At 43.6% G+C, this 25,299-nt stretch overlaps 1 protein-coding gene across 4 annotated transcripts in view; it reads left to right on the plus strand.

Moving 5' to 3' along the window:
- Positions 1 to 25,299, plus strand: part of unc5a (unc-5 netrin receptor A) — a 127,697-nt gene that overhangs the window by 77,319 nt on the left and 25,079 nt on the right. For 2 of the 4 annotated variants that reach the window (XM_071457963.1, XM_071457964.1), the window contains exons 3-7: positions 6,266 to 6,409; positions 8,042 to 8,145; positions 9,402 to 9,582; positions 12,946 to 13,113; positions 19,825 to 19,989. In XM_071457963.1, the coding sequence (XP_071314064.1) occupies positions 6,266 to 6,409; positions 8,042 to 8,145; positions 9,402 to 9,582; positions 12,946 to 13,113; positions 19,825 to 19,989 (762 nt within the window). The remainder of the gene's footprint in view (positions 1 to 6,265; positions 6,410 to 8,041; positions 8,146 to 9,401; positions 9,583 to 12,945; positions 13,114 to 19,824; positions 19,990 to 25,299) is intronic. The other 2 variants (XM_071457965.1, XM_071457966.1) reach the window with 1 other exon arrangement.

Genomic DNA, 25,299 nt, shown 5'->3' on the forward strand with positions numbered 1-25,299 from the left:
TCATTGAGGGAAAATGGACAGCTCAATCAAAGGAAGCTCTTGAAAAGCTGGTCATAACCAGAGGCAGAGCCTTGACCCAGAACGCTGTCCCACTGACTTCAGTCGCAACCCCACCAACATCCCTGAATGGGAGGCCCGACTGCTGTGAACTCAGGGCTGCTTTTTGCCCCCCCCCCCCCCCCCCCCCCCCCAACTCCCACCCTCCTCTCCCCGCCTCTTTTGCTGTTTAATAGAGCCATGCTTCACTCAGAAGGCCACCTTATCCTTGTTAGGAGACAGACTCTTACGGCTCCACCTGCCATTCTTAGTTCTCCACATCGGGTAGTGCGGGCCACCCATCACCACACTGCTTTACATGGTAATTGAAGTTTGAAGACTTGATGATAAAGCAGTAATGACCTTGGTTTTGTGACCTGGGGTTAACTTTGGATTATTTACACATGGACATACTGTACAAGTTGTGATGTACCTGTCCTCTGACCGAATTCAGGAAAAGCTGCATAGTTCAGAAGTTGTTTTTTGACAACCTGGCTTGGTGTCAGGATTTCTTTCATGCAAGAGAGGTGAAATAATTGGTCTGAGGAAGAGTGCATTGTTGGTCTCTTGAAAGAGGCTCTGGACACCAGTGGTGCTGATGATGACACTGATGCCACCCAGCACAAAGAAGAACCACAGGAGGAAATGAAACACTTAGAGCCTGCTTTTGACTGGTTGCCAGGATGTTCAGACAGCGCATTCTTAAAAGCGCTCATCTGTGATGTCTCCCCTCAACCATTGTGAACTCTCTCCCTTGAAATGGTGCATTTCCCTGATGTAGAGTCACCCAACCCTAATCCTCCTATATCCACTGATGAATCCCAGCCACACACACAGTAGGGATGCCGCCTAATTGAATTTCCTTGGTCACAATGAACACACAGTCAAGACCTGCAAGTTCCAGTCCTTGCCTTTGATAAGCAAATGACCCCTGTGGAATTGAGGTCACAGCCTGCGAAAACAAGAGCGAGGGAGAGAAAAATAAAGTCCCGCACTCAGACAAGCCCAATATCGACTCACCCGGGATTGAGTCCAATGTTGTTTACCCTGTGTGTGTTGAGCCCCTGATGGCTCAGGGGAAGATTCATCCAACACCCCCCACCCCACCCCAATACACACACACACACACACACACACCGGACACAAAGAAAGACGTCTGTACTCTTGTCTCTTGTCTCAGTGTGACTTCTTTCCTATTGTTCAGTGTCACTGTTTGAGTGGAGAGCTTGTGTAAATAATCTAGTTTTGCCACAGATTAGAATAAAACACAGTACAGTAAATGTCGGTGGGTCTTTTGTGTGCATGCTTGTGCCAGTGGATCCAGTAATAGCTCGTATTGTGCTCCATTGCCTGGAGACTTTGCAATAAGCTCCATCGAACAATAGGAAGGTCAGTTAATTCATGATCTCAGCCACTCTGCATCTCTCCCAGTCTTTTTTATTCCTTCCATTTCATTTGTTAAAACTCAGGAAGTCTTGAGGCAGAACATTGTGTTTGCTTTAGTGTCTCTCAGTGTGAGTCCACAGATTGGATGCTTTTACACACTCTTCTTTTTAGATACATGCTCTGTATGCACTGTCTGCCTAGCGCAGATTTTTGATTAACTCACTTTTCAAAATCATATTTGTTTCCCCTTTCAGTTTCAGTTTGACTTACTCACTAAAATCTCTTAAACATTGTCCACTTACATGCAGCATTTAGTGAGTTGTAGTTTTTTTTTTTTTGTTTGTTTGTTTTTTTTTGTGCGTCTTGGGTTTCGTCTCTCAGGCAGCGTAACAGTAGCCTTATCCAATTGCTGGAGGTTGTTTGAATCGTCTACAGGCTGAAAAAAAAACCTGAAAAGAGCTGAGAAGAACTGCCACCTCTCATGCATGTATTTCAGGTTTAAAAAATTATCTAATCTTTTTTTAATTGCTGTTAATATTCTTCTAAACACATGCTTGATTTTTCCATCAATCAAATATGAGGCGGTAAAGGAGAGTGCTCTTATGGAAATACTGCATTATTTATCGTCCAGTATCAACTCTCTTATCAAGGAACCTAAGCATGAAAGACCAAAATGACCCGACAGAACTGTGACAGACGAGCTGGCTCGGTTGAACTTAACTTTAAAGTCTCAACATGTTGCCAAGAATAGGGAAGAATGCAGGGAGCTTTTTGTGCCACAGGGAACAAAGTTGATTAAGGAGGTAGGTAAGTGCATTAATAATGCAACAGGTTTCATAGCATAACTTAGTTTACATTGCTTAAAAACATTTTTGAATTGTTTGAAGGACTTTAGGGAGTCCGTCCCACCGCTGAAACCAAACCAACTAATGCAGGAACTGGAGAAATCTGTGTTTTCCATCAGTTGGAATTGATCATTGAGGCTCATCCAAACATAGATTCACACCTGTACTCCTGTCCACAGCTTTCCTTTATTATGAGAGAGTGAACACACAGATTTTTTTTTTTTCCAGATCTAGATTATGGTCCCATTATGTTTTCTGTATCCTATGCTGGTGAATGCAATATCTCAGTAACACTTTGAAGGAATTTCTTGAAATGTGGCACAAACATTCTTGTTGGGCTCAAGGATGAATTTGAATTTGCTGGTCAAAGGTGAAAGTCTCAGAGATACTTGAACATGAAGGTAGAACTTGTTTTGTTAACTACCTTTTCATAGCAAAGCGGCACCCAAAAATGATAAAACTTCCCTTGCACTTTCTTTTTCAATAGCCACTGCACACATTGCAGAGACCACTTTAAATACAAATAGATGATTTTGTATAGGATGTGTGTGTGTGTGTGTGTGTGTGTGTGTGTGTGTGTGTGTGTGTGTGTGTGTGTGTGTGTGTGTGTGTGTGTGCGTGTGCGTGTGCGTGTGCGTGTACGTGTACAAGCATGCATACTCTTGCCTGTGTATCAGTCCCTCATCATTTCTGTGCAATGTTATAAGACTCGAAAATGTGCACTTTCCAAATATTATGATTGAGTACAGCCGTTTAAGTTGCCCCATTGTACTCCAATAAAAATAAACTCACCAGGGTTCCAGCTGTGAGCCCAGGATTCATACAGTGTCAATCGCATAATCGCCCTTTTAAAATTTTTGCAGTAATTTCACTGAGGATTGGGATATGAGCTCATTTATAAATGGGCTGCAGATCAAACCGAAGGCTGAGGGAATCGTGTCATGTTTTAATTATCGTTTAACAGGAATGTTAAGTGCACACTCAGTATCTTGCAGGAAAGGAAGTGTAAATGTCTTTTTTTAGCTCCTAACATCTTGGAGTCAGCTGAGCGTACTATTAGAAATCGATATTAATATAATTGAGTCATAAGTGTGTCAGTGCCCCATTTCCAGAAAGAGACAGCTTTCTATAAATCGATGGAGTACTTGTATCTTGTGTCTTACTTGAGTGATGTGCCTAAAGTTTTGTTTTACTTACAGCCATCCCAACGGAATTGACTTTAGAAAACAACAGTAAATAGCAGCCTGTCCAATTAATATTAACTGCTATAAAATTAGAGCCCTTTTTTTTCCCACAAAGTGATGAGATTATTTTGTCCTACTTATTAATTGGAGTGAAATTGGACAGAGTGACTCACAGCAGTGTTACTGGAAGGTGTCAGACACAGAAAGCAGGTAATTATGGAGACAGGAAGAGATAAGGAAACAGAATGCAATTACCCTGGCAAGCAGAGCTTCAAATTGCTCTTCTTAGGATTTCTCACCTCAGGTTGCTATTGTTCATGCTTTGCATCTCCATACTGATCTTTATTCCCTTTACCCTCAAGCTCTAAGAAGGAGGACTGTTTGCATTAATCAAATAAATCTGTACTGTAAGTGGAGCCATACACTGAACATGGCTTATTGCTGAATTTGAAATGTATTTAGAAATATTTTCCAACTGATTTTGCATACGTTATTTGCATATATTATGTCATTCCTCTTTACATCCAAGCCTGTAAGGATTTCTCAGAATTCAGTTTCATTTAACTTGCAGGTTTGAGGGCATGCTTTAGTTTTTCACCATGCACCACTGCAACTGTGCTATAATTGTTGCAGTCATCGTAGTAATATATATAGAATATATTTCCTTTTTGAAAAGATTTTATTAATGACTAACACATAATAACATACACATATACAGCACGAAAAGTAGATGTATGTCTACTGTACAAGGTGTAAATATATTTGTATATGTATATTTAACCAAGAAGAACACCTACTCTCCGGCTGCATTAGACTTAACTGCATTATCTGTCGATGCTGTGGCTGACTTTTTAATCAGATTGTACAAAATGTAACTGAGAGAATAACTGTGACCATGTGACTGTGCTTTGGATTGCGGAGGTAGGGAATTGTAGGGAGTGTTGCTCCTGTTGTATAAGGTCCACGTTCTTTACTTCTTATGTTTCATTGCGAAAGCCAAATCCTGCCATGCTGCTGATTTGAGGGAAGGAGGGTTTCTTCTGCTCCACTTGTTTATTCTCTGCAGTGCCCATTTTGTTACTTCAGCCATTTGTTTTAGCTTTTAGGTGCTCCCTCAGCCTGTGGCACACACTCTCTCTGCAGACACACACATGCACACACACACACACACACGCACACATCTGAATAGAAAAGCTTCACTTGAGAGAAAGAAAGAGACTAAATGAGAGTGAATTCCTCAAAGATCCAACCTTGTATCTCAAAAATGAATCAAACCTTTTGTTATCAGCTTTGGCAGAATTATTAAAGCCAATATAAACATACAAATCTGATTTTTTTCCTCTTTCTGAATGAGCTCACACACGGACACATGAGAGCATGTTGGTGAAATCTCACAGCACAGGGTGGTGTTGCTGCTCAGAGCGGCGCTTCAGGGCTGGATTCACTGAACATGTACTCACATTTACTGTGACCACATATAGTGAAATCTTCCGCATTTAGACACTAATACGTGGGGTGGTGGGTGGGGGGCTGTCCGCCAGTGGCCCTCAGAGCTACTTATCACCGTATGGCTGCCGGCGATGGAGCCACTTCACTTTCCTTCCTGACAGCTCATGTCACTGCTGGGCCAGCTTGCACTCACAAATCCATACACAGTTTGCCTCAAATTGTTTATGAAAAATCCCACCATTTTTAGTTTGATGAATACTCCGTACCAGCGCAAGAGCTTTATGTAATTGCTGTATAGGTTTGATGGCCTGATAGGTGCCACTTAGTCAAGCTTCAGTCAGCTTCAGTCTGGGACTGGAAATGATCACTGCAGACAGATCAAGTGTGTGAGGAGAGTGTAAGAGTGTCACAAAGTGCTTTTATGTAAATTGCAGTTGAAGAGCGGTTCTCCTTTGAGACTTAAATATACAGCACTGTATGTGCTGCTCCGTCAGTCTTGGGGATGTGTCCTCTGTGACTGTAAAAAGCTCTGTGTTCATATGAAAGGTTCAACAGCCCTCTCTCCAAAAAGGCCCCAGAGAGAAAAGATTAGGCAGAGAGAGAGTGAGAGAGAGCTGGAAGGAAAACATGGCAAACTCATCATCATCATCAGTGAAAAGAAAGTAGGACACATGGTGGGGACCAAGGTCGTGCCTCAATATATAAAAATACCTCTGGATAACAGGTCCCACATGAAAGGTCAAAGGAGAATGAAATGACAGATTGCTTCTCAAATATCAAAAAAGCTAGACTCTGACAACACCACATTGTTGTGTAGAGAAGGGATGTTTCGTTTGCTTTCTTCATGAAGAGCTATAAAGCTATTTTTACCCCTTGTTGCAGCAGCATCACTTATATCAACAATGCTGTTGAAAGGCTCCATAGATTGTAAACTCTTCCCCCCTCCTGGATTTAATAATAGGAAAGCAGGTCGCTCTTGAGTGTTTTTGTTTATAGAGAGTTTGTGTAGTGCTTCCTTGTTCCTTCCCAACTGTTGCTGTTTTAACGCCCTCCAAATTATACCAAGGATAGCTGTGAGGCTCTCTTCTCATTTTCCTCAGTTAACAAGCACTCTGTTTATATATGATTATGGTTCTCTGCCTGTTTATTCTGCCTGGCTTTTTTAAATTACTTTGCTGGTTTAGTTCAAGGTACAAAATCCACTAAAGGATTCAGTTGAGCTCATTTGTTTTCTTTCCGTTGAGAAATATTTACGGTCATTTCATTCTTCGCTGCTGTCGAATGAGCTGAGGGGGGATAAACCTGCGCCGGCTCGGCTCACCCATTCTCCATTCTGATGGTTGTTCCTGTGTTTGCCTTTCGCAGCGCTGCCAGTCATGCAGGTGACAATTGACATAACCAGACAGCAGGTGGAGAAGATCTTCGGTCTCGACGAGTACTGGTGTCAGTGTGTCGCCTGGAGCACCACCGGAACCCAGAAGAGCCAAAAGGCATACATCAGGATTGCTTGTGAGTGCACTTTAAAATGATCACTGTGTCATTACAAAGGCAAACGCTGCGTAACAAGGTGCTTACATATTGCATGTCAGTTCGTAATAAGAGGATATTAGCAGGAGGATTTTTTTTTTTTCCCCCACTTTGGGTGGTTGGGGAGGGACCAAGTTTCATTTAACAATTAGCCCAGAGGCCATTATGATCAGATGCACCACAGTGTATTACTGTGATTACAATTGAGTTAAAAACATTCTCCCTGTGATTCTACTTATAATAAGAAAATATCAGGCGCTGGCAGAGAGAAACAGAGTAATGGGTCTGCTTGATGGCAGTGTGAACACTAAATTTGAGTATTCATGAGCATATTTTTCACTGGATACAGCATATCAGCAATGATCCCTATGAAAGTAACTGGAATAAAAACAGATTTGGAATTTATTGCTGTGCAGCAATCATAAATCTGTCTGGGGAACACAGACACATCCCTCGCTGCAGCCTCGAAAGCTTTATTAGAGGAAGCCATTTTACATTTGAGTATTTTAAAGCATTCTGTCTATTAATTCTCACATAAATATGCATTATTCCAGACAGGGCTGAAAACAGCGCTGTCTCCAAACCACCAGATGTTTTGAAAACACTCATTCATTATCCAGCCTTGTTTTAGAGCTCTACAAAGTCAGTTAGATGTAAGATAAGGACACGCACACACGCTTCAATAACTATGCACTCGCACCGGCTCACGTCCACAGTATTGACGTGCACACACATACACACCCGCGTAGATTTGAGCCTTCCAGGACTGTTATATCTCAAGTCTTCCTCCAGTCCCGTTGTATCGGCTTTAATTAAATTGAATGTCGTGAAACTCTCTGCTTGTCTTAACGTTTCTCTCACTAAGATTGGTTAGGACAGGCTCAACATCTGTTTAAAGGAATCCACTGGTGGCACACAGCCGCACCCACGGCCCCTCGCGACATAATAACACATTGCTTCGCTCTGAGTCAGAACCCGGGTGAACACATCAAATTTGCGCCAACCCGCCAGCTATCAGCAGCCTGTCTCGCTCATCAGATACAAATAGACCTGCATTTATTTTCCCCACAAGAAATCAGCATTGCCAGTTTTACCTGTGTAACTCACAGCCAGCGCTTATGGATAAATATGTAGCAGAACTTGGTACCACAGTAAGAGCATTCAATGAGACGCAATGTGAAGCCCCATGCAGGCAGCCAGGCTTGCAGGAGCTCTTGTCCAGGCGCCTCGGGGCTTTGTTTTCATGCGGCTGCTCCAAGCTCTCATACAGATGGAAGCTGGAGGCTGGCGGATGCTGGAGAGAGGAGAATGGGTGGGAGGGGAGGAGTGAGGGGTAATGCAATTGCTTTTGCTTGATGCCGGGCCCCTCTGGCAGCAGACAAGCATCTCTGAACCAGCCAGGCAGCCTGTAATAAGCAACATGGTTGGTGCCACCGATCCCCGTGTGGCTTAGGGGCCAACTGGAGTGCGACATGCTCAGCGAGGCCATGGGTGGATGTTTCAAGAGTGGGAAATTCAGAAACATCACTTGGCCAAGTTTTGGGGTTAGAAGTATCTCATTCGAGCCTCACGAGCTCTCACAAACATCCTAATTGGTTGTGTTTCTTCCACCAGACCTGAGAAAGAACTTTGAGGTGGAGCCGCAGGGTAAAGAGGTGGCATTGGACCAGGAGGTGTTACTGCACTGCCATCCCCCTGAGGGAGTGCCACAAGCCGAGGTGAGACACGGATACAGAAGATATTTATAGGCCTACATCAAGCATGCATTTACCCTTTCCTAACCAAAAGGACAAAGAGCAAAAATGTGGTTTGGGATCAGCTCCCCAGCATCTCGTGCTGCTCCACCAGGGAACAGACAACCCTGAACGGATAAATTACACCTCTAATTATTCCCTGTTATTGATTTATTATCTCTCTTACATCTCTGAGAAGCCGTATATCACATCGTCTCGTCACATCACTCAGGATAGGCTTGGAGGCTTCACTCCCCGTTTGGCATCTCTAAAGGCCTATCCATAATTAATGGGTCTATTTGCCTGACTCTCTCCCTATCTTATTCTGTCTCTTTGCCATCTCTCCATGTACTTTATCTCTCATATGCTCTTGTTCTGCTCAAGTCTCTCCCTCTCTCTCTCTCCACATCTCTCTGTGGTGTGTGCCTGTGTTTTAGAGGACCAGACTGGGGCCAGCTGTTTCACCTCATCTGCAGCATCCTCCCGGTCCCAGATAGGCACTAACTGCTCTAATAACAACATGAGGTGGTTAGGCCAGCCACTCAAACAGTCCAGTGACCATGAGCAGCAGACTAGCCAATCACAGCTGTACAGTGTAGGGACAGTTTGCAGAGGAAATGGGAAGGACGGTGCCCGCCGCAGTTCAGCAGAAAAGAACATCAGAGCAGAAGTCACCCCGGCAGAAAACAGGGATAGCACACAAGAGAAAGAAAGCCCAATTATATGCGGCATCGCAACTGGCAGTAACAACAATGCTGCCATACCGTAGCTTCTCTCGAGACGGCACGAGGTCAAGTGAGAGCAAGAAAACAAGCAAGCCAATCTGAGAGTACACCAAAAAAGGAATAACATCAGTTTTGGCTTCTGCAAGAGGGCAGAGAAACTACACAAAGCACGATGGGTTTTGCTCACAGACCACCAGTAGACACAGCGATATGCAGCAGCCTCTCAATAAAAGCAGCATTTTCTTCACACAAAGAGAACAAATATTAAAATCAGTACTGTGTATAAATTAACTGATTCCATTTCAGTATCAGTATCATGCGAAGCTACACGTGCTCTTCTTTTTCTATGTTTGATCTCATCAAAAAAAGAAGTACCTGCACTGCTTTGTTTTGTTTTTTTGTTCATATAAAAATCTCTCATCTGCAGCATGTCTGGTCTCTGTAGAGCTGCACGGGAGGGGGGAACATTTTCTATTGAGATGCAGTCAAGTTTTGACCGCTGAAACATATTTTCAGGTGGAGTGGCAGAGAAACGAAGATGTGATCGACCCAGCGAGCGACCCCAATTTTTTCATCACGGCTGACCATAATCTCGTCATCAAAAAAGCCCGCCTGGCGGACACGGGCAACTACACGTGTGTGGCCAAAAACATCGTCGCTCGCCGCAAAAGCACCTCTGCCACGGTCCTAGTGTATGGTAGGTGATCACTTCTTTCAGCAGATGTCAAAGGTCTGTACGCAGAGGCTAACGAGAGGTCTGGACTCGAAGCTTCAGAATATGCACAAACATAAAATCAGCTCAGATGTTTTGCTTGCATGTTGCTTCTGTTTTCCCACATTTCCACATTAACCTCTGCATGTTATCTCACATGGGAGAGACCTGGGAGCACTTCTTTTATCAGGATGCTGTAATATTGTGGTATATTCAGATTCTACAGTACAGTTGTAATAATAATATGCAGCGTTACGCATATGAGACATATGGTGACAACTTCCACAGGCTTTCTCTATTTTTCATCAAGCAGTGTATTACATAATGATAAATAACGACATAAAGAGATAGTAGTGTATCTGCACATTAATTAGCACAACTTAAATGTTACTGGCAGCCATTCTGCCGTAGCTGGCAGTCTCCGATCTCAGGGGCTGCCATCCTCCTCCTCCTCTGTAGTGGATCCAATGTGAGAAGAAAAATTGAATTAACGGCAAACTGTAAATAATGACTTGGCTTGATAAGCAGGCTGACCTTTGTTAAAATGCAGAGAAACAGCATATTTTCTATCACAGAGGGCTCCTTGGCTACTGGCACTACTAAAGTTTTGCATACATTACAGCCTGTCTTAATTCTCAGCTACATGCAATCAGGAGATGGAAATCACATGGGAGTGCATCTTGAAAGCAACTTTGTGCATGTAAGAAATGTATAATCTGACACACTGTCTGGCACATGGTCTGTTTCTGTTGAGCCTGCCAGAAAAAAGACGATATTATGATGCGCTGTAAAGTCAGAACAGCATTACATGTTTATCACGTCAGTAGAGAAAACACACCATATGCCACAAATCTACAGCACTATACAGACGTCTGCACACCTCTTCAGCTTTTACTCAATTTGTTCTGCTATAAAAATGATTTTTAAAATGAAATTACTGGAAGGTCTTTGTTTTAGATGTACACAATATGTGCAGTTTTATCACACCAAATTTACCGGAGAATTAAGGTTTGTTTTTGTGACGTGAATACATTTGAAATACATGAGAAACAGGGAATGCACTGTAAGTATTTTCATCTCCTGTGGAATCCGTGTGTCAGTGGGAATTATTTGATCAAAATTCAATATCTTATGCAGTTCTCATGTTGAGGTTGTTGCTACTTGAATATTAATTACCACTTAAGATTGCAGTTACTCTGCCTTTTCAGCCAACAAAAGCTCTCAGTGGAATCTCAGTGGAGTTTAGGGCGTAAGATGAATTCAGATTCAGAAAACACGGGCGTGTGTGGAATGTGAGGGTCTTGTATGGAGGGCTTCTGGATTGGCTGTAAAGAAAACATTTTCCTGTTCTCCTTATTATGTGCAACAACATGTGGGTGAGACTTCTATACGGCACACAGCAGTTTACAGTGAGAAAAGACATGCATTTACTTTTTTGTGTTGATTTGTATTTCTGTTTTTACTTTATTCAGTTTACACTATAAAGATACAAATATCCAACAGTAAAATGTAACAGAAAGTAAAAGAGATCATTGTGTTTAAGATCTCCCACCAAAACCTTGAAACCCTGTAGTTCAGCAAACTGTGCAAACCCTGAAGGGGGTCCAAAGGTTTGAATAGCAGTGTATGACTGTGGTTGAAAATTGAGGCATGTGCACTTTAATGGTGAACGGTTTACAAATGAAATGTGTTAATTTGCAGCATGCAGCCAAATACACACATTATCATACACTTCTCCAGGCCTCCAGCATAAAAATAAAGGAGCACAATTACTCTTGGTGTTGATTATAATTGATTAGCTTGTTGTTAAAAGACGTCTGAATCTAGAGTTGGGGTGACTGTGACTGTGCCTTTTTTTGTATTGTCAAATCCATTTTCACTCTTAGACATTGTTAGAAATTCTGAACAAAATGCTGGGGTGCTTGCATGTGCAATTTTATTTCTTCCCATCACATTTTGTGCTTTACAAAAAGACAAATGTATCGCTATTGCAGTATTAATTGAGGTTAATCATGACAGAAGAGGTCTTATTCAAAAGAAGATCTGTTCCTACTTTTCACTTATGTTTCTCTATAGCTGAAAAAGAAAAGTTCACTTAGCTGAGAACATCACAGTCCAGCATGCTAGCTGATGTAGCTAGCTGTAGCAAGTCATAATAACCGCTACTTTTCAAAGGGGGTTCAACAGGGGGCCAGAGATGCATTTTAACAAGGTCTGGCTGGTGTGACTGCACTCTGTGCTAAGAGGTAATCAGAGGCCGAGTTGCCTGGCAATTTACCCCGCCGTGGCGAGCAATCAATCGCATAGAGAGGGCAAGGAAATGATTCAGCCACGATAAGCACAGGAGAGAGTTAGGGGGAAATTAGGAAGGGAGTATGTACAGAGAAGAAACGACAGTGCTGTTCAAGTCAATAAATCAGGAATCTTGCTATCTTGTAGGCTGAGGCAAACACAGTAGATACAGGAAGGAGCTGGTCAGAATTAAATCGGTGTGATTTGATGTAATCACCTGCCATGATCGAGCAATACACCACCAATTATTTGGCACTAGATGGTTAAGGTTTGAAACTGGCTCAGGTTCAGCAAATAATAGGAATTCAGCCTGCAGACTTTTTGAACTGCCTGAACTTTGACTCTCAAATATAAAAGAGGAATAAATTATACAGTATTGTTCTCTACAATTGAAAGAATACTTGAGTTTGAAGAATGTCATGTAATGGTGCGAAATCAGTGGTGGATGTGTGAAGGACACAACCATTACATACACACATATATATATATATATATATATATATATATATATATATATATATATATATATATATATATATATTTTTTTTAGTAGTGTGTTGGCATTTATAAGGAGCATTTATGTTTATAAGCATCAGGATATAAATGGAATTTCTTTACACTGATTATATTCTGACCATATGATCAGAGTTTTGTATAATTTCCCTCCATTACCTTGGTGAAATTTGGAGTTACTTTGCAGGTTACTTTGCAGCGACTGTGTCTGAAGTCAGAGATGGAAAGCAGTCATGTTATTTTCTGCTCCCTGTTGAAACCATTTTGTTTCCACTGCAGCTGGCTGTAATTCCAACTTAGACACAGGAAGCAGCCATCCTTTGCTCTTGGTCTTCCATTAGTTCACCTTGCAGTGCTGAACCAAAGGGTGTAACAGCAGTCACAATTATTGTAGCGCAACACTCCTCTTTTCCTTAGTGCATGTCGGGTAATCCTGGCTGCTCTGTCCCTTCATCCATCCATCCCTCCCTCCAACCTCCTCCCTTCCTCCCCCCTCCATTCCCCTCCCCTCCCCTCCCCTCCCCCCTGGCGCTGGTCTGACAGTCAACGGCGGCTGGTCCACGTGGACCACCTGGTCGTCCTGCAGTGCTGTGTGTGGGCGTGGCTGGCAGAAGAGGAGTCGGAGCTGCACCAACCCCACGCCACTGAATGGAGGCACATCCTGTGAGGGGCAGAACGTCCAGAAAAGTGCCTGCGTGGCCACCTGTCCAGGTAACTCCCAGGCAACCCCGTTTGTCCTGTGGCGCTTGGCTTCCTGTGGCTTCCTTTTTGCATTTTTTTGCATCTAGAAGTCATCAATTCATCTTTATGTTGGCTGCCCTTTTGTACCAGCAGCTCCAGGTCTTTTCTTAGATGTCAGAGCTTCTGTTCTTTCCTGCAATTAGACCGCTTACACAGCAATGTCAGAGCCTATTAGTCTTCACAGTAAGGCCTCATCCTGAGAGTGATTTATTATTATCACACTTTGTTCACATATCCCTTTATTGTCTGCACCGTATGCAGACCCTGCTTTTATTTGGAAGACCTGTCTGCTTTAAGAGACATGGTCCCAGCCATGGTGTTGTCTGACCAGCTAGTACATTTGTTATTGTTTGCTGCTCAAGCTATGTAGGAAATATGGGCAATAAAAAGGTGAATAATGGCAGCCTGTGTGCCATGTTTACTTGTGAGGAGTTGAAGCCGTTTCATTTGCCTGCCCGTTCTCCCTTGTGACAGCGTCAGAGAGGCAGAGTGTCCTGCCTGATACTGAGCAACATATATCGATCCCTGGTAGCCTGAGATGCAAGTCAAGCTGCTTCATTTGCAGTCCCACATTAGCCCCCTGACAGAGGGAGAGATAGCGACAGAGAGAGAAAGCAGGACAGGAAAAAGGAGGTGTAAGGTGGAAGCAGGGATAGAAACAGATGGAATCAGATACAGTGTAAGGAAGGCAGGAACGAAGCCCAGAGAGAGAGAGAGAAGAGGAAAACTGAGAAAGAAGCAGAGTGTGTACAAGAGCTGGCTGTTGGCTGCCAGCAGATCTGTCTGTGGACATATAGCTGGGGCACTGCAGCCATGCTGACCGCATGAGAAAGCTCCCACGCTCAGTAAATAGCAGAAAGGGAAATCGAACACCCCTGGCAGTGGCAGCTTCTCCCTGTCTAAAACAAAGGTTATCTTCCTCAGTGAATCATGGTGTTGTGTTACACATCTCCCATGTAAAGACATCACTAGATGTCAAGCGTGTGTGTAAGTAACATGGCCCACTGGAATACAGCAGGAGGAAGACAAAGGAAACACAGAAATGCAGGACGCTATCTGGATGGATTTGGAATTATTAGCTCCGGAGCAACGAGTAATGGAATTAGCAGGGTGTCCAGGGATGCTTGATATTCCCCCAAAGCAAAGCAGGATACTGACCTCCATGAGCTTAAAGAGATTAATGTCAGTCCAAGCTGCTATTGTTAGACCAAACCCCACCCTCCTCTATCTTTCTCTTGCCCTGCGAGGAGAAAGTGTGTAATTTCAACCCTTAGGGTGCAGTGACAGAAATTTCATTGTGCCCCGTGAACACAGTTTACAGAGACTTTGGGAGAGAAAGAACTCCACTTTTTTTCTCTTAATTAGAGACGCTACAGCGGCATGACCCCGCTCACACCTCTATCGGCTCTGTTGTTTGGCAACAGAGGGGAGTCTCGGCCTCCTTTTCTCACTCGTTACCTGTCTCAGACAGAACATCAGTGGCACAGACAGCCCCAGCTGTCGGCACACAGAGAGGGTTCCCCTCAAGGCCAAAGTCCACCACGCCAGAGCCTGGGGATGATGGGCTGTTGTTTCCAATCACAAGTGGCTCTGTGGCTCTGTTGTGTACTCACAGTCATGCCTCTGAAGTCCCTGAAGATGAACTGACTCCTCCTATTATTTGTCACCCAGCACACACACAGCCCAGCAACGACAACCCCCAAATACATCTGAATCCTCACTTTGATTCATCAAATACATGATTAACACATGTATGAATCATCAGCCTGAATAGAAGCTCTCATAGAAGAGTCACGCACGGTCAGCAAAGGGGAACAGATGAGACCAACCAGCAGAGAGCATCCTTACATACTGGATGACAGCTTTAATTATCAATGTGCTTATAGCCTTCACAGGTCTAATCCACTGGATGCACAGTAGAGGGTGGTTTCAGCCCATTTCAGAAGAAAGAGACTTGAGAAAAATGAATTACATGGGGGGCTGTAATGCTGCAGATAGACATCATGTTATTTATTTAGACACAGCTGACATTTGGATTCAGAAGTAGTGTTCTTTATTTTTTTTAAGTCAGCCTTGAGAGGCATTTTTTTCTCTACAATGCCTTTGTTTTTGAGCTGCATTATAAAAATTGCATGATTTAATGTTGGTCTTGTTTCAAGAGTTTATTAATTATCTAGAATAAGATTCTTTGATGATTATTAGCTCTCTAGTGTATTTAACTTACAGCATTAGCTCTTTGAAATGGGTTACAGAAAAATATAAAAAAGTATATCTTTTTGCTGCTTCTTCCGTGTAATTTGCAGTTGCAGTCTGATTCTGTTTTGTCTAAAACACACTGATAGATTTGCCGTTACTCCTCCTTTGGGGGAAAAAAAAGATGCTGTCAACTGAATGAATATTTTCTGGAATCAAATCAGTTTAAATTTGGAACCAACAACATGCAAAGACTATAATTTCTCTCTGCATCACCCAGCTAAGTCTATATATATTTATTGTTCAAGTGCCGATGGCCATGTGTCGTTCCAAATTTAAAAACGAGCGTGATTCCTTCAGAGCGGTGCTTAGCTACAGTGACAGAGGCTTATTTTCATGCACATACTTCGTACGAGCTTCCACGAACTGACACCATCTACACCGGCCTGCTCAGTAACTCTCCACATGTCTGTTCACGATGACTCTTGTATCTAAATGTGAGCTCCCACCTCTCATCAGGAAAGTGTGAAGCTAGAGAGGCTCATCTGTATTTTTGTCTAAGTCTCCAAAGTGTTTAATGAGAGTTGGCGGAGGCCTGTGTAGCAGATCAGATGGGCTCCATGTTGGGAGAGACGCAGGGAGCTGTGGAGGAGGAAGAGGAGGAGGCTGAGGCTAAAGCCTGAGGCTCAGAGTAGAGCAGATCAACGTTTGAGAGAGCAAGTAGCCAAACTATGCAAGAGCTTAATCTCTATTTCTCTCTCTCTGCCTTCTTCTTATCCTTTGTCTCCATCTCATTGCATCCCTTGCTGAAGTATCCCACATAATTCTGCAGTCCATCCCTCACCCTTCCACTGACTCTGCCCCTAAGCTGACTTGTGGTCAGAGCCAGCAGTCATGGCAAAATGTCAGATCATGCCAACATTTCCAACAAAGACACTCTTAACTGGGCCAATTGCAAATAGTTAGTCCCCAGTTCTGGAAGCGGCACAATGACACCTGCCTCGCACAAATGAATTGAACTGCTGCCTGACGTGTTGGAGAACAGCAAACAACCTGAAGAGATTCCTAATTCCAAACTTTGTGTGAATGATTTAAATACTGCATCGATCCCTCGGGCTTGCCAGAGGAGTCGTGAGAATCCTGCGAGATGGAAAATAAACAGACTCGGGGCTGGTGTATTTTTGCACATGTACTTACAAGTGTGTGTTTTTGTGCATGTATGTGTTGTACACATGCAAGTTAGCACACATATGTCTGCTGTCTGCACTTCAGGCAAATGTCTAATTCTACTTTGGAAGAAAACATTTGTGTGTCTCTGGATATTATCAGAGCCTGTTCTGGAGACTACATATTTTATCCAAGGAATAAATAAAAGCGATGGCTAATAAATGTGACAGAAAAACACATTAGTTCACTGTGAAAAGACGGTGGCCATCTGGTGACAGCCGTGCATCAGTGCTGTTTTTAATCATTTGGTGCCATTTGTTTTGGCTCACCCTCTTCATATCTCATTCTGTCTCATGTTGCTCGTTCTAGTGGTTTAGTTAACATAAGGGAGTCGATTGTGCTGTATTCAGTCATCAGTTACATACTATACCACAACCAGGAAGGAAAAAAAACATTTTTAAACATATGAAATGTGTCAGAATTAGAGAATAGGATTTGGTGATTCATCTCTGTTGCATCACCCACTTCTGTGGCAAAGCTATCAACCCCCTCCGTGGGTCTGTGGCATTTTTTTCCCCCATCAGCCTTTGAACCTCAGGATTAGGGCTGGTTACTGTGCACACATGTATGTTGACAGGACAGTGGGAGCAGAGGGGCGGACGGCTAGTCTCAGTGGTAGGCTACTTGTCTACCTCCTCATGCTTCCCTCAAGGACACAGAAACCATGGGTGTCCGATGATCTCAGACTGTGTCTGTCAGCAGCCATTGTCATTTTGAACAGCGGAGCCTCAAACAGGCCCTCCTACCGACCTGTAAAGAATGGTCGGGCTCCTTTTGCTTCTCACCTTGACAACATGTCCAAATGGGGGCTTGCCACTTGGCTATTGTATCACTGTCCCTCCTCAGAGACCTGCCTGACCTAAAACCTGCAGTGCTGTAAGATTGAAAATCAACTATGGTGCCTTTTGCAGCAGCACTAACAATCTCTCTCTGGGGATTTGATAAGGAAAACTGTGGCTGGGGATAACCATTTTCTTATGCGGATTCTGAAAAAGTAAAAGGATGAGGTTTGTTTCTGATTTCAGCCTTAAATCTGAAACAAAGGATATCAAGGAAAGTGTCAATTTTCTTGCTTCACTGCATTTATTGAAACCACTTGCTATCTCTCCATTTCCTTTCATGCTGTCCAAACATTTCTTTGGTCTCTGCTCCTGTGACAAGCCTTTTCTGTTTCTGAAATACTTATACAACATATGTCTAGAGTCAGACGGGCCATCAAGGACTGTTTATGCATCTTCATTTTTCTTTGATTTTCCTTCAGCCTCGTTGTCGCCGTGCTTGTGTCTCATGAGCAGCACCCTGTTTCCACTCCAATCTCCTTGTTTGAAAATGTTATTTGCATGGCCATTAGTCTTGCTTTGTGGTGGAAAAGAGAAGTAGAATTTCATCACCTCATCAGGGCAGATGTTGATCTCGTCTCTTTATTTCACAGTGGTGTGGATAAACTGAGGGGTGACATAATACATTCATTAGGATGTAATTCGCTATTCAATCATTCTCATTCCCAGCCTGGATAATCAGCCCACTGGCCCACGGATGGGTCCACTCAATGCCAAACAAGGACAATTATCTGATTGGTTCTGCTCTCTCTGCCAAATGGATCTGACTGCAGAAAGGCCCGAGCTGTGTCAGCATCACACCACATACACACACACACACAAAAATCCTCTCACATTCTCTAGCAATCACTTTAGGACACACATGGTCAAACATGCAGACTAGTGAGGGAGCAGGGTCTAATTCACACACCTGTGCCTCCGGTCGAAAATGCTCGCAGCGGCTTTTTAGTTGGTTTTGTAATTGGGCACTTGCTCTAAAAACCAAATGAAATCATTACTTCGCACAGTTATGCAATAATACAGTAGGTGTCCCCCCCATGAATTACATGTCACCGTCTCACTTATGTTTTATTAACCAAAGCCTCAGACCTACAGCAGGTCAGATCTTCTCTCTGGGGGTCATGCCCCCTGTACTCTTTATTGCTAGGATTAATGAGCACTAAGGTTTCCTTGCCCTTAGGTCAGTCAGGAGGATGGTTGCTGCTGTCATAGAGGTGTGCATCTACTAAGTGTGTGTGTGTGTGAGAGAGAGAGAGAGGGAGAGTCCATTCACCCTTACATTTGGGAGAGAGAGAGAGAAAGAGCGGTGGCGTTTTTTCCCCCGAGAGCTCATTACTACTCTTTTTCCCCTTAGCCCTATGGCAACCTTCCCCAGGCCTAGCACTGTGTCGCTCTCAATATCAGTCACCACCCCCCCGGCCACACTGCCAAATTACCCCCACCTCTGCAAAATGGCCTCCTCCTCTGCGTGTGGTAAAGCTGTAGATATTTCTTACAGAGGTCCATGCTCAGAACTATTACCGGCCCATTTCCATTAGTTTCATTTTGCCTGTGCTGATGGTGTGTTTGAAGTTATGGTGAGGCTGCAGGTGCAATGTACACTCAGTAATACCACCTGCATTGTGTCTTGCATTCAAATACACTGCAGGTGATGCTTGTGTTACTTGTTTGTTTTCTGACCAAGAAATCAGATCAATGCAGATTTGTTTGCTCTCACAAAAGCTCATTTCTGATGAGAATATTTAAATAGAGATATTTGTGTGTTCTTATATGTTTAACAGTGGACTCGAGGGCCAATATCCCAGGGGTCAAATTCTTCTCCCTGTACAGATTAATTTTGTTGACAGCTGGGTCTACCAGGCCACAGCACCTTCCACAGCACCCTCGTACCAGTGGGGTTTAGCTTAGTTGCATCTGATTTCCATGTTGAAAATAAACAAAGGGAGCAGAATAGAGACAATATGGCTCTCCTCAGCAGTTTTACACGCTTTGGTTTCCATGTGCATCTGCTGGATTTGAGTGTGTGCAAGTGGATTTGCATGTCTTTATAATGCTTCCCCAACTAGGTTTCCATTTTAGAGCAAGTGAATTTGCACAGGATGGCAACAGAGTATTCTACCAGTTGTTCTCATCTCACACGCAAATACTCCACTGCTTTTACACCACCGTTGCATCTGAACGTCCCTGTGCAAAGTTTTAACATATATAACTTGTTGTGTACAGATATATACGTCTTGTATAACTGCTTGTAAAAAGAGGTTAGAGCTTGTTTTATTGAAACTGTTCAGCGTGGTTTCCGATCAATAGTTTTTCCCTGTGAACTAAGATGTTTGAGAGTGTTTGAAGTGAATCAGTTTGAGTTTTTCCTGCTCTGTGCGCGTGTTTGTGCTCACTCATGGTTTTATATTATGTGTCTCTGCAGTCGATGGAGGCTGGAGCGAGTGGAGCAAGTGGTCGGCGTGCGGCGCAGACTGTTCAATGTGGAGGAGCAGGGAGTGCACCCAGCCCTCACCTGGCACCGGGGGCAAAGACTGCCAAGGGCTCGACCTCCAGTCTCTCAACTGTACCAGCGAGCAGTGCCCACAGAGTGAGTGCTCTACCACCCACATAGTGTAAACTGTACTTTCACTGCTAAACTCAGTGGAGCAATAGAAAAGATACAGTATCACATGGTATTCTTTGCTTTTCTGCAACAGGATCAGTAGAAAGCAGTTAAGTTATCGCTTATAAGTTATTTACTTCCTATAACCGGGCTGATGAGTTGCAACGGAACATCATAAAATCAATAAATGTGTCCAAAACAACTTTAGAGAGCTGAAGCCAGAAAATAAACCACTTAGCTAATAATAAAAAGAAGCATGACACTCTTAAGGCCAAGGCAGAAGATTTTTTCAAGAATAAAAAGCAGAATAGTTCAGTCTTGCAATTATCATCAGATGCAACAATTAGATGATAAAAAACATGCACAACAGTTGTAAAGGATTAGCATCAATTAGCCATTGAACTGTGGCAGGTAGAGGGGAAGGGAGAGGAAAGGCTTTCCCCCTCTTTCCCTTCATATTTTTGATTACAGTTTACACTTTGGCAAGAGGAGCAAGACTGGCATCCTCAGCTTTTTACCAGATCAAATAAACCTTTTATGTCTCCTTATGGTGTCAGCTTCCTGTGATAGATGTTGAGTGCATCTTACAAAAGCTTCATAAAGGAAAGATGTCCATCTCACAAGACACATGTACCGACAGGAGAATCGAAGGCGGGCCTCTGCTGCCTCATCCCCACCTGCGTGACCTTTTTAGACAATCAGTTCTAATTAACACTGGTATGGCACTTGCTGCCAAGATAATGTACGATCTTTTCACCTGCGTCTGCTTTGTGATGCTCTCTGACCTATTAATAGAGCTGAGAATTAAACCGTCTCTCTTCTGATTAAAACACAACCTGCCTGATAAAGTGCCGCGGGTCAAATCAGCCATGAAAATGCACATGTGCTGTGATTGTTCTGATTGGTTTTGATTTATTGTGCATATATAGGTAGCTGCATAACCAGTGTGTATTCCTTTTTTTGTGTAAATCAGCCAGCACTGTGGTTGCAGCTCCCCATGTGTCATTAATAGGGCATGTCCATACCGTCAGGATTAGAAACCGCAAAGCGCGTGCAGCGCAAGCCGTCAGCTGAGTGGAAAGTGGCACCACAGGGTCCGCTGCCGACCAGATGGACATGAAGGCAAAGCTCTGTTGCTCCCCACAGATATGAAAGACAGAAAGCTATTGCAGCTTCCCATCCAAAGATGATGAGTCTCAGGGTGGCGTCTCATAGAGAAAATGTTATAAATAGTTCGCTCTTTGGCAGAGCTGCGTGGTAAACACTGAGTTTTAATGGGGATTCAGTTGACATGGGCCAGTGAATTAATAAACTGAATTATGTATTTTACACTGATTGACGTGATCAGATGGACCGATGCAGGGTGCTGGGAGCTACTGTATGTAGATGATGCATTGTATATACGTGTTAGTACTAAGTGCGAGTGTGTGCATGCATCAATAGCTGAGTTTGGCTGGTGCAGTGAACCAGGGAGCTCAGCCGGCCCATCATCAAAGGTCAGCAGCTCCTCCCCAGAGACGCAAGATATATACACAAAGATGCCAGTCATTGTTCCTCATATGTATGAGGAACACACACTCACACACACTCACACACACACACACACACACACTAACACACAGAGTCACTCAGTATTTACACTGACAGCGCAGAGCGGAGCACTGGCCTCTGAAGAATGCCTGTCCCAATCTGTTCCCAGCAGATGTGTTTCCATAGACAATTGCTGTGTGAAGTATTATAATAAGCAAAATAGCAAGATGGTTTTGGCTTGTCAGCAACTCCCATACTTCAACCACGTCTGCAGGCTATTAGCTGAGATGGAAAACTTCCTCGTGAAACAAAAGACACCCTTCGCTTCAAGTGTAATCCAACAATGCAACTGCAGAGTAAACCGTAGTCACTCTGCAACAAGACGTCCTCTGTCTGAGGACCTCACAAACATCTCTAATCTCCCTCATTAGGGCAGAAATGGCATACGTTAGATGAGGTTATTGTTTTGGGTATTGTATGTATGAGAATCACTGTGCGGCAGCGAGCTTTGTGTTACAGCTCTAAAATAAACAGATCTGACCCAGGCAGGATCATTTTCATAAAGCAAACAGGCAAAGCCCCAGATGATGCAACACAAAATCTATCTGTGCAGGGAAATCATAAATATGCTGGCAGCATGCCAGAGCCAAAATGGCAGACAGGTGTTAGAGGGCACAAAAAGGATAGTGGGAAAAATAATGGCGCGAGTATTTTCAGGCACAGGAAATTAGGATAACATAAAAACAATTATTTGGCTTAATGCGTGTAATGAAGGTAATGAACTTAATTTGCAACAGAATCGCATTTTGGGGGTGTCACAAATGATTGTGCAAAGCCCATAAAACTATTAATCTGTCTTAATCTGTTTTTGAATTGGGGGGCTAATTTGTTGGCGAGGCGGCTGATGTTTTCGTCAGGGGTCTGTTTGTCAGAGTGGGGTCACAGGCTGCGTGAAAAATGGCTGAACATTTATTTTGGGCCGTATTTCATCAGGGCTGGCTGAGGGATGGGACGACTGTATTGTGGAGATAGTAATGGTCACGTTCACTTTGAGAGTTTTAGTAGCCATATTTCCCTGACCTTAAGAACTCCACTGTTATTCATCTTCAGGCGAGTGACTAGGATTGGCCATGGGATGAAATATATTCTCAGGTCTCTTGATAAATGCCCAGGGAAGTGGTGCAGGAGGCTGCAAAGCTTTTATTTATCAACGCAGGAGAGAGAAAGGAGCAGCTAGAGTGAGTTGAGTACTATCAGGTGCAGACAATGTGTGCTGACTGCCAATGCAGCAAAGAGTCCAAACTTCAACAGGGGCCAGGTACATCGCCTCAGAGGAGATGAATTGTAAGTCCATACCGGACCATCTCAAGGCAGAAACTGATCCCTAACCAGCCAGCCCTGGAGCGAGTCTGAGGAGCAGAACTGAAAGCTCAGAGAGAGGGGAACAAACAGAGATTGGCCTGGGGTCAACTCTGACATCCAAAGATTATCCGCAGGCAGTGTGTCAATCATGCAGAGAGGTCACACACAAAGAGAATCAAAAGTTCTTAGCCAGCAATAGCGTCAAGTGGAAATGAGCGATGGAGTGATGGCTGACAGAGAGAGGAAGAGAGGTAAATTAGAAGTGTGCGTGCAAAGAGAGGGAGAGAGAGAGAGAGAGAGGGTACGTTAGATAGGGACTAAAGTAAAGCCCATCCAATTATAAAACCTGATTAGCTATGTCAATTAAAGTGTGATGGATGTCCTTTCAATTATTGGCTGGCATCATGAAAATCAATGAGCGGGGGGCCAGGATGAGAGCAGTGGCTGGTCAGGTTTGCAGAGAGCATCAGGATCGTTTCACTGTGACACCTGGTGGGTCAGATAAAACTTCACTCAGCGATGCTGCGATAAGCCACCACAGATTACAGACAGAATAGAGGTAGAGAGAGATACAGAGAGAGAGGAAGAAAGAGAGAGAGGGTTGTCTGATTGACTGACTTTATTGTCTGGGTGCAAGAATGGTGTGTGCTGAGGTAAAGGAAGTCAAGATACTGGATCTTCGCATCCGAGGTTAGCTAGGTGCCTTTGGTTTGCCCTTAGAAAGTAAACAGCAACTGGCCAATCTAAGGCTATGTTTATCCAATCAGCACAACCCAGTTGGTCTGTCTCCTCGCTGACGGGTGTTGTTTTGCCTTTAGTCAGACTGCACATCCCTCAGTAGACTGCAGCGCTAGAAGCCCAAATATCACAGCCTCGTCTGGCCTTTGACTCACCAAGACAATTGGATTGGGGAACTTTAATGAGAGTTTCAGCTGTAGTCTCTCCCCCTTTTTTGCAGCTCATTGTGAAAGGTGTAAGGTTTAGCTAGGCTGCTTACTTTTAAGCACCTCTATGCTTCCCTGAGGAGGAGGGGGGCAGGAGGGCAGCAGCAGAGGAGAGAGGCACAGGCAGGTAAATGGAGAAGGTGAGAGGACAGGTGTCTTTGTATCATAACGCTCTTCATGTATGTACTGCACAGACGTGCTGTGTGATGTCAGAAACAAAACAGGCGATCGTGTGTTTATCTTCAGCCAGTCAGTCACAATTGATTACATGTCAAGAGGTCCCCGGCATTATGAGGGGCCGCCACAGAGCTTGGCTGCATATAATCCCACTACTTAAGGTATCAGATTGTACTGAGATAATCACCCATGAAATGGATTCTGGCATTTCTCTTAAAGACTTGGGTATGTCAGGTGGCTTTGTCCAAAGAAATTGATTTCTCAAGGCAAAAGGAGAAAATGAGGACAAATGGATGAAAAGTGATAAATGAGACACATAGAAAGAAAGAAAGAAAGAAAAAGAAAAAAGAAAGAAAGAATACTTTTTGGACCATTTTCTCTTTTTATTCAAATTTGAGTGTTAGCGCCCTTGTGCCATCCTCATGTCACAGATTAACTAACACCAATTAAAACTTGTCAAATCAGTGTTTCCAAGGTTGAGCATGGTTCCTGTCAAGTGGTAGGATCACACAGTGGTGGAAAAACACCACGACAGTCTGGAGATATTCATCAAAACATGTCGTGTCTAATGATAATCGGGCTGATTTTGACACAAACCTTCTGGTCGTGTTATTGCTGCTCCTTGCTGAAATGCAAATCCTCCATGCTGTCAGTCGTAGGCACATGATGTCTCCCTACTAGTCTTTTTTTGTCCTTCTTGAATTCAAATCTTCACTCTTGTACGTTGGCTCTTCTCTCTCTGTGTCTGTCCTCCTCTTTTTGTTGTCAACTCACCACACGCCAGCCTGCAGCACTTTAACCTTTGCTGTTGTTCTCCATCCCTCAAAGCTGCACTGCTCAGTGCGTCCCCTCCTTGACTGTGTTCAGTTGACAGCGCTACGCCCCCGTGGCTCCCCGTCACAATGGCCCTCCACAAAGGCCCCAGGAGCATCCTCCACCTCCGCCACCAAATTCCCCCAGCCCAGGGAGACAGCCGTAGCAAATCCCATTCTCCTGCAAAACACACACACACACACAAATACGTGGACACAATGCATACACACAAATGCACGCACACATTGATGTTTGTCTGAGCTTAGCTGTCATCTTCATACTGTACTACTTTTGGGAGAAAGATGCTGTTATGCTTTTGAGAGAGAGAGAGACATTCAGAGAGAGATGCAAGAATTTCATAAGCAAAACCTTCATTTTTCTACTGTCTCTCTTGGGGGTGTTGTGTGCTTAGAGAAAGAGAAAAAGACACAGGAGATAGAGAACGTGCTGGTGTAAGATATATTTATCC

Source organism: Trachinotus anak, unplaced genomic scaffold (assembly GCF_046630095.1).
Source record: "Trachinotus anak isolate AG129_WGS33_773 ecotype Australia unplaced genomic scaffold, CSIRO_AGI_Tana_v1 ptg000021l, whole genome shotgun sequence".
Classification (NCBI taxonomy): domain Eukaryota; kingdom Metazoa; phylum Chordata; class Actinopteri; order Carangiformes; family Carangidae; genus Trachinotus; species Trachinotus anak.